This window comes from Lepidochelys kempii, chromosome 27 (assembly GCF_965140285.1).
Source record: "Lepidochelys kempii isolate rLepKem1 chromosome 27, rLepKem1.hap1, whole genome shotgun sequence".
NCBI classification, from domain to species: Eukaryota; Metazoa; Chordata; order Testudines; family Cheloniidae; genus Lepidochelys; species Lepidochelys kempii.
This window is the reverse complement of record NC_136406.1, coordinates 5,652,027-5,662,152: the sequence shown is the minus strand read 5'-3', so window position 1 is coordinate 5,662,152 and position 10,126 is coordinate 5,652,027. Positions and strand designations below refer to the sequence as shown.

General features: G+C 46.6%; 1 protein-coding gene across 5 annotated transcripts in view; it reads right to left on the bottom strand.

Annotated features, from left to right (window-relative positions):
* Window positions 1-741: 741 nt before the first annotated feature.
* GOSR2 (golgi SNAP receptor complex member 2) overlaps window positions 742-10,126 on the bottom strand; it is a 29,519-nt gene continuing 20,134 nt past the window's right edge. For 4 of the 5 annotated variants that reach the window (XM_073326315.2, XM_073326310.2, XM_073326313.2 and 1 more), the window contains 3 exons: window positions 9,571-9,703; window positions 4,617-4,757; window positions 742-1,418 (listed from right to left, as the gene is read on the bottom strand). In XM_073326315.2, the coding sequence (XP_073182416.1) occupies window positions 1,257-1,418; window positions 4,617-4,757; window positions 9,571-9,703 (436 nt within the window). In that variant the 3' untranslated portion in view covers window positions 742-1,256. The remainder of the gene's footprint in view (window positions 1,419-4,616; window positions 4,758-9,570; window positions 9,704-10,126) is intronic. The other variant, XM_073326314.2, reaches the window with a different exon arrangement.

Here is a 10,126-nt window from a genome sequence, read left to right as displayed (position 1 = left end):
CCTTCTGGGGCACCTGGCACTGTTGGAAGTCAGGACACTGGGCTAGATGGACCCTTGGTCTGAACCAGTTTGGCCGTTCTTATCCCAATGCTAAAAACCCACCAGTCCCACATAGGAACTCGCCAGGCTGCATTTCAATTTCCTTCCAGAAACCTTGTCAAAGGTTTCCTTCCAGAGATCCATCAGGGAGGGAGACTGAAACTAGCTTGCCAGGGCAGACTGGCTGTGCAAGCAAGCAAAGTCTTGTGGTTGTTGGAGGTTGAACTTGATAGAGAGACGACATGGATGAAGCACAGAACTTCTTTTACAGATACAAATCTACTGAGGTACATCCCTACTCCCCAACTGAAGGCAAGGGGATGAGAGAGCGGTTCCTAAAAAGTGGTAGGAAGAGGAAGAAAAGTGGAGGTTAAACTAGACATTTAAAAGCTTTCTACTGAAGAGTATTTCTCTGCTTCTGGATTGCAGCACTCAGCATTCACTGGGAAGTCAGTGTGGGAAAGCGAAAGGCCTTTCAAAGACATGCAGGGGGTGTGGAAACAGACTCAGAAACACGGGAGCAGCAGCAGCCACTGAGCCTGAGGCAGGAAGAGCCACGCTGGGTTAAAACTGTTGTTACCTTAAAAAAGGAACTTGGCAGCGGCCGCGGTGATCGTGCCCTTCCTGTGAGAGCTACGCCCCACCTCTGCAGAGGGGTCCGTTTCCATTCGGGAACCACAGAACTCACACTGCACCCCTCTCCATGAGTATATGCTCTGCAGGGCAGGCCCCTGTAGGGTTTATTACTTTCCTCACAAGGCTTCTGCGTGTGGCAAATAACAGAGAGAGCGAGCGAGAGACCGACCACCAGCACAGGGAAGGCACATCACATTTTTCCTTACAGTTCTTATCTCCTCCATCCCCTCTCCACTCCCCGCTCCCCCATAAAAAAGCAAAGGTTATCACAACCATTCCTAGTAGGAGAGCTGATCAAAAACATTCATTGCACCTAGCTCCTGTGTAGCTAGAGTCTGCAGTATACAGGCAACAGGCTAACCGCATTAAAGGCTGGGCTTCTATTTCCAGTTATGGCATCCTCAGCCACATTTGCTCTCCTCTGCATGGCCCACATGTGATTACATCTGAGTGTCACTTGGCACACACTGCAGTTTACAGAGCAGGACTAACCCAAAGGTCACAATGAACTAGGCAGTACATTTGGGGAGGGCAGTCTGTCGTCATCCAAATGGGTCTCTCCTCTGGCTCGAATTACCAGCTCACGTCAGGTACTGCACCACAAGGAACATGACCACGCAGCTCAAGAGCATTCCGCCGATCATGAAGTATTTGTCCTGGAAAGCCCGCTTCTCAATCAGTCGCATCACTGTGTTCGATAAGCCCAGCATGTTGGCAACATCTAGGATCTTCTTGTGAGTGCCCTGAGAGTGACCAGGAGTAAAAAAACCAAACCCGTTAGTTTTGTGTCCCAGCACTTTTCATACCTCATGTTAAGGACATTTCAGCTCTGGAGACAGATGGCTGCCTATTTGATCCCCACATAGGGGATGGAGCTCCCCACTGACCAACAATTCTCACCACTCAAGAGGGAACAGGACACTTGGGAATTAACTGGGACAGAACACATAAAAATTAAGAACAAGAGTGAGATCAAAGGTCCAGAATGAAGGATCCAGAAGGGGACGCCACACTGAGGATCTCAGACAACGTCCACTGCTCCAAGAAGATGTTAAGGGAACCATGTCCGAGAACTTCTCGGTGGAGACCAGATATATGATCTAACAAATACATGCAAGATTTTACAGTCAGACATACCTCCCTAATCCAGCTTCTTCCTCCCAGACTGATGGATGACCAATGCTAGGAGGCTGACAACATCTCAAGGCTTGTGGGGGCCATTGATAGGGTGTGTAAAAATGAAAAGGTGTATGAGAAATGCACCCAGAATCTCAATAAGAGGATCTGGAGGAGACAGAAGAGGGCCTGCAACCTGGTGCACCACGCCTGGCATGTCCCACGGACTCCCTCCTGCTGCTAAAGGGGGTTGGACTAGATGACCTCCTGAGGTCTCTTCCAACCCATATCTTCTATGATTCTAAAGGGGCTATGGGGGTATCTGAACTGCACCCGCCACACCCCCATATTCACAGCTATGTGAAGGAGCCACCAATTTAAACTCTTGGAGAGCCCTGGAACCAGGGGGGATTAGTAACTGGCCCACTGGGGATCTTCACCATTGCATGGTGGCAGTATGCTCTGACACTCAATGTTAGGCGGGACTGAAGGGCGAGGAAGTGTACAAGAGAATAAAGGGTGACAATTACTGACAATGGTGATAGCAACTTTGGATTTGAACTGGACTGAGACTGAAACAGCCATCTGACAGTAACCAATCTAGCCAGGTTTGAACAGGCCACCATTACTACTCCCCATCATCTGTGTAACAAACAGAACTGCATATTGCAACAGATACCAACGTTATCACTTGTGTACACAGAAGCACTGGTATTTGCCCTATTTGTTGAAATTAGTTTCTTCTCCCCAGCTGATGACACTGCTAAGATTCCTCCTCCCCATCCCTTGGGGCTCACATTAAAATTTGGGAACACTGCACCTTCAAATTCAACCTTCTGTCTGCCTCTGCAGCAGCCTATAACACTTCAGCCTCTTTCAAAGAATCCTTGCTGCATCAGAAAAAACAGAAGGAGCAGAACCCAAAGAAGTATATAGCTTTGCCTTGCTTGGAAAAAACGAGCCTATTAGTGGTCGTTCTTGTCAGACCAACCAGAAAAGGCTGTAGGTACACTAGCTGAGACTACCATGTTCCCAGGGCCACTCCTATTCATGAGTCCAACCCACTTCCCACCATCCGCAGCACAGAGAGGAAAAGGGCTGAGACCAAATGAAAAGACACTAGATATTTATGTAAACTGCTCCCAAGCACTTTCACCCTTTGCAAATTTGAGATGTGGCACTTCGTCAGCTGGTAAGCACATTATGGCTAGACTCCTTCAGAGCCAGGATGGGAACTTTCAAGGTTTGGCCATGAAACCAGTCTTATTTACAGTGCAGAGTGCAAAAATTCAGGACTAATAAAAAAGTTTAGTACCGACACCCTTTGAGTCCTCTGGTCTGCCAGACAAAAGGCCCAGTATACCCAGCAGCAATGTACGCTTTCCCAAAGTGTTTCTGTGTCAATATGCCTCAATCCTGGAGAGAACATGTCCCTAAGGGTGAGAAGAGCTCTACCACCATGGCTCTTTCAGTTCTTGGTTGATCTGAGCAGAGTGCCAGCAAGAGGGCCAATTCATGACAAACTCTGATGGTGTTTTTGGTGATGTGCACACTCGTTTCCTGGAAATTGGATAGACCACGAGCACCACACAGCCATCAGATAGTAACAATTTTAGGATCTTACTGACCTGGGCTGGATGTGACTCAGTGATGTAGAGGTGAACAGTAATACAGGAGACAGCTTGAGTCACACAGTCCCCCAAAAGGAAGCAATGTCAAAACATTTAAGGAGGCAGTTAAGCAATTCTCCCCAAGTTTAGCTAGGACTTTTGAAAGCTGTCATGATACAACAAGTTTGTAAGTGTAAAAGCTTAAAATGTTAACCCATAAATATCATGCTGATGCATTTGAGCGCGCCGCACCCCCTCCCCCATCCTCTGCACCGGTCCAGGTTCCCTTGGTCATTCTCTCTCATGTCCCATGAAAGAGTTAATTCTGTATCTTTGAGCAGCTGACTGTCACATTTGAACAGAGCCTGAAAATAAGGGCAAAATGCCCTACTGATCAAGGGACATCAAGAGATATGGCCCCTTTCAATACAGAAATTCAGACAGGGATAGACTGTTCACATGTGCTGGCTCTTTGAGACAGCATCTTTATCACATATCTCAAAAAAAAAAGACAATTATTTACAGCAGCCTTAATATAAGTAGCTGAAAGATCTTTCCAGACATTAAGGCCTGGTCTACACTTAAAACATATACCGGCATAGCTATGTTGATTAGCGGGGGTGGGGTCTTTTTTTTTTTTAAAAACCACCAAACATAGCTATGCCAGAATAAGTTATAATGTAGACGCACTTATACTGGCATAAAAGTGTTTTTGCCGGTATAGCTTATGTCTCTCAGGGAACTGGTATAAGCTACACAGGCAAATAAGCTGTATCTATACTAGAAGGGTTTACTGCTGTACCTAACCAGCAAAACTTTTCTGGTGAAGACAAGGCCTTAGTCTCAGAATCCACCTATAAGGTATGCATTATTTCCCCATTTTAGAGATGGGTAGACAAGATAAAAAGAGAAAGTGACTTGATCAACGCCCCATAGCAATTCAAGAGCACAGTTTCAGAATAGCATCCAGGGGCCCTGATTCCTAGTGTCCTGCTAAGGCATCCTATCTCAAAAAGTTGTTTCAAGTTATTGTCTGTTACTGCCTAAAACAAGTTTCGAGGGTTTGAACTTGCAGGTCAGTTGAAGTGCAGGACTGTTCTTGCCCAGCACTCTGAACCTGAAGTGCTGGGTTTAAACAAACCAATGGGTGTCTATTAGGCCTGGTCACCATAAATGAAGAAACTTGGGGTCTTTTTGGTAAAAGGGATGCCCCACCTTTAGCGTCATTCTCTGGTCCCTCAGCCCATGCAGAATGCTGGTCCCACTGCCAATAAGATCATCCATGCCACGATGGGCATTCTGGAGGGATTCATTAAACTGTAATGTTTCGTCGATCGGTATGGTGGTGTCAGAGTCCTGTGGGGAAATGCAGGGTCTTGGTTACCTCTCCAGCTTCGTGAGTCGCACTCCCCCTCCCCCAACCCCTAGGCAACTGTTGGATCCAGAATGGACAGACAGAAAATGAGCAGGGTGTGGGGGGGAAATCTTGGGGCAAGTTGTTTTGTTTTTAAGGGAATGAACTACACAGATAGGATGGCATCAACACGAGGAAACTGGTTCAGATGAGCCTAAGCTGACAATGCTTGAGGGAAAGGTTGACCAAAGAGATCAGAGTTGGTCTAACTCTGCTCTCTGACCAAAAAGGGAGCAGAATCAGGCTAAAGCTGGGTGCTTTTGAAACCTCCACTTTAAGGCCATGTAGAGTAGAGTACTACAATATGGAGCACTGAATGTGTCACTAAGCAGCAGAAAGGGGATTTACAAGGGAGTCACTTTATCATGGTCCGTAAGTATCCACAGGGGAAAGATTTCTGATAGCAGAGGGCTCTTTAAAAAAAAAAAAAAAAAGAGAGACATAAGATGTAATCGCTGAAAACTGACGCTGACATTTAGTCTAGAACAGGGGTGGGCACACTACGGGCCGCGGGCCGCATCTGGCCTGCCAGCCATTTTAATCTGGCCCTCGAGCTCCTGCTGGGGAGCGGAGTCTGGGGCTTGCCCTGCCCCGGCACAGGGTCAGGAACTGCTCAGAGTGGCTCCCGGAAGCAGCAGCATGTCCCCACTCTGGCTCCTATGCATAGAGGCAGCCACAGGGCTCCACACACTGCCCTTGCCCCAAGCACCACCCCCACAGCTCCCATTGGCCAGGAACCACAGCCAATGGGAGCTGCGGGGGTGGTGCCTGTAGACAGGGCAGCGCATAGCAAAGCCGCTTGGCCGTGCCTCCTCGTAGGAGCTGGAAGAGGGACATGCTGCTGCTTCTGGGAGCTGCTTGAGGCAAGCGCCGCCAGAGCCACCCCCTTGTGCCCCAACCCCCTGCCCCAGCCCTGATCTCCCTCCAGCCCTCCAAAACCCTCGGTCCCAGCCTGGAGCACCCTCCCACACCCGAGCCTACACCCCCAGCCAGACTCCTTAGCGCCCCCTCCTGCGCTCTGAACTCCTCATTTCTGGTCCCACCCTGGAGCCCGCACCCCCAGACACAGCCCTCACACCCTCCCACACCCCAATCCCAATTTCATGAGCATTCATGGCCCGCCATACAATTTCTGTACCCAGATGTGGCCCTCAGGCCAAAAGGTTTGCCCACCCCTGGTCTAGAACAAAGGCGCAAATTTTTTAACAGCAACGATAATTGGAACACACTGCTCTAGGACTCATCGATTAAGTGTGAGCTAGAACATCTCTTTTAGCAAGAAACATCCAATTTATAAAGTTCTGGGTTTGACACAGGAATCACTTGGTGAAATTCTAGGGCCTGTTGTGGGAAAGGTCAGAGTAGGTGATCACAACGGTTCCCTCCGACACTAAAAAATACATTAAAATACAAAAAAAAAAAATCTATGAATCCTATCTTCTCTGGACATATGGCAGATTAAAAACAAGCCAGCCAATAGACAGTGAGCCATGACAGAGATCATGCACTCCCATCCTGTTTTAAAAACAGCATCCCTTGTGGCACTGTAAAAAGTGGGTATGGGAAGACTGTTCCAGCTGCTTCCTTGTACTCTGAATGGCAACAGCATCACCCCTTTTCACTCTAATGGGAAGTGTAACATGTAAGAACTAAATAATAACATGGACCCCGAGAATGCCCTGTGGCTTTATTGTGTAGGCTTGTGGCATCACACTTGTCCAGAGCGGATTCTGATGATTATCACAGTGATACACTGATATTGTGCTGAGGGTGCTTTAAACATGCTCATCATTTGACCACACTTTTCTTCTGGCTATAAAGAAACAACAACCAGAAAAAGGGGGTTTAATTTCAGCTGAGGTTCTCTTCAGTCAATGGAGAGAGAGTTTGGGAGTTCAAATTATTTGAAGAGCAGGGCCGTTGACTAGCAAAGGCATCCCTTATACCAAACATTTATTAGGCACTGGACTTCAATTAAGTGTTCATGGCTTTGAAGAAAGAGTCCAACTGCAAATTGCTCAGTGATCAGTCTCATGGATTGTCATTATCCCATGAGTCCATTACGCTTCGGAGCAAAACTACCTTAATTTCCAATGCAAGAAATTTTTCAGGCCACCTTTATACATTACAAATCATCAAGAAGAGGGCATAAGCCTAATTTTTTCTTCTTTAATTAGGACAACAGCATAATGCTAATACGATAAAATCATGTTATTTCTACAGGATGGTGCAGTAGAAGCTTTAAGATAAAGATGAAATTTAAATATCTGTAAATCAAACAAAAGGTCGCAAACAATATTATAGTTTTCAAGAGTCCCATTTTCCATCCTAAAGAGCTTGATTCAGCTTGGTTATATACTTATCCCACACAGTTTTGCTTAACACGACCGCATAAAATACAATACTATGTGTAACAGGAAAATGCAGAATTATGTAGATCATAAACTATCGAATTTTCAGGGACTTTAGAGTCCCAAAAGGTAAGTGCTGCAGCTGAAGCAAGAATTTTATCTATTTGTGAATTAAAGGGACAGGCTAGAGCTTTAAAAGCGATAGCCTGAACTTTCTTTTTAAAAATTTGTTGTTAAAAGTCTCACTGAACATGTAACTGAAAAAGTTTAGAGAAAAACAATCTCTCCATATTCCAGTTCACATTTTGCATCTGACAGCCCTTTGTACAGGTAGTGTTACTGTCACTCTATTGTCAGTTTCCTCTTCTGTGGATTTTTCACAAAACCAGGGAGAGAAAAATCAATGTTAGGAAAATGCAATTGTAAAGATATAAGAATTTGCAGGGGAACTCAATGGAAGTCATAGCACCCAAAACTGTAACTTTTAAAAACAGACTACATTTCAAGTTGGCATTCTTCAATGGGACAACCATCTATAACTTTGGGGTGGCCAAACAAAAAGCTAAATCCTCGAGAGGTGCATTTACTTTGGCCTTGGCACAACTGTCATGAAAATTTAACAGCTCAGGCCTCTGTTTTGCTTGACCTCCCTTTACAATAGTGAACGAGGACAGGAAAAATCAATGGTATTTTATTTGTCTGAAAAAAGTTACTGGTCCTGGCTCGAAGGAACAGAAATCTGGCAGCTTGACCTAACTCTGTTGTTCAGAGCAGAATTTCTCTGTGTGTTCACATGGTAGTAGATTCTCACCATGTAGAAGCTAAAAACTAAACTGTATTTAACATTTAAAAGCAGCATTTGAGACTAAAAGGCAGCTGCCATCTTGCAAGAAAGTTATGCTTATGGCAGAGGGAGGTAGGGGACCCCAGATTCAAACTTAAGCTTGTTTCCACCTAATTCTTGTTTGAATCAGAAAAGCTTCTGCACAGAAACACTCTTCCAACTGCACAATCTTACCCCAGACAGATGAGAAATAACTGGCAGTCACTGGCACTGAGGTAAGTAAAATACACTGTTAAATGATACCACTTTCCAACCAGAATGCAGCTCAAATGCTATTCTTAAAGGACATTTCAAAGCCTATCTGTGTTGTGGAGTGCTTACATAAACTCTCATATTCCTGAACTGGAAATAACCTTTACATTTTTAACAGTGAGGGTAATTAATCATTGGAACAATTTACCAAGGTTTATGGTGGATTCTCCATCACTGGAAACTTTTAAATCAAGATTTGATGATTTTCTAAACGATTTGCTCTAGTTCAAACAGGAATTATTTTGGGAAGGCTCTATGGCTCATGTTATGCAAGAGGTCAGGTTAGATCACAGTGATCTCTTTTGGCCACCGAATCTATGAATCACTACAAAAAGCACAACAGGGGTGGTTCTTTCTAGAGAAATTCTCTCTCTTTTGTGCTTGCCATTTTACAGTTTTGACTTTGCTTTTAAAAAGTTGTCTTACATCCAAATCCAGTGTTTTCTTTTTCTACTTTCATAAACATTTGCATCATCTCACAGCAGATGCTTTATGGCAGGGGGGAGGCAAACTTTTTGGCCTGAGGGCCACATCTGGGAATAGAAATTGTATGGTGGGCCATGAATGCTCACAAAATTGGGCTTGGGGTGCAGGAGAGGGTGCAGGCTCCAGGGAGGAGCCAGAAATAAGAAGTTCAGGGTGCAGGAGGGGGCCCCAGGCTGGGGAGTGGGGTGCGGGGGTGTGTGTGTGTGAGGGCTCTGGCTGGGGGTGTGGGCTTTGGGGTGGGGCTGGGGATGAGGGGTTTGGGGTGCAGGAGGATGCTCCAGGATAGAGGGGTTTTTAGAGGGTGGGAAGGGGATCAGGGCTGGGGCAGGGGTGAAGGGAGAGGCTCAGGGGTGCAGGCTCTGAGTGGCATTTACCTCAAGCAGCTCCCAGAAGCAGTGGCATGTCCCTTCTGCGGCTCCTACGTGGAGGTGCAGCCAGAGGGCTCTGCTACACACTACCCCGTCCACAGGCACCGCCCCTGCAGCTCCCATTGGCTGTGGTTCCCGAGCAATGGGAGCTGCGGAGGTGGCGCTTGGGCCAGGGGCAGCGTGCAGAGCGGAGCCCCTTGGCTGCCCCTACGTGTAGGAGCCAGAGGGGGGCCATGCCACTGCTTCCAGGAGCAGCATGGAGCGGCCCCCGACCCTGCTCCTCGGCTGGAGCGCGGCAAGCCCCAGACCCCGCGCCCCAGCTGGAGCTTGAGGGCCAGATTAAAACGGCCCGCGGGCCGTAGTTTGCCCACCCCTGCTTTATGGTCTAATCCTGTATCCTCCACTCCATCTCCTCCCCAAACTTTGATATAAAGGAAGCTCAAGGGATATTTACATTAGCAGTGAAAGTGCGTGCCAGGAGCTCCTCTCGCTGTTTTTCCTGCTGCTCCCGATTGTAACGGCGATGCTGGAAGTTCCTCAGTGCTGACTGCAGGTGCTGGACATCATATTTCAGCTGGTCAACTCGGCTAGAAAGGATCAATGAGAAAAAGATGATAACTCAAGGAAAATTCACTGACAAAACACATTGTTAATGCAGAGTAAAGGTTACCCAGAGGTATCTCATGCTCTTCCAGAATATCAAATTCAGCAAACACACCCACACAACCTACACTCTGCCCTCTTTGAGCAATGCTTCAACATGCTCATAACACATACTTGCACTCTGCCTTTGCACGGTATTAAACAGGAGCTGCCTACACCTGCTCTACACTCAAACACCACACTGCTAAATTTTACAATTCCAAGCCCTTTACAGTCTCTTCATTTTTATGTGCTTGATGCCATCTAACAAGATACTTTCACTTACCCTTCATTAAAACTACAGACTGCACTCATCTCCCATCTAACTGCCGACAATCTCCACAGCAAGACCATCCCATGCCCTGCTA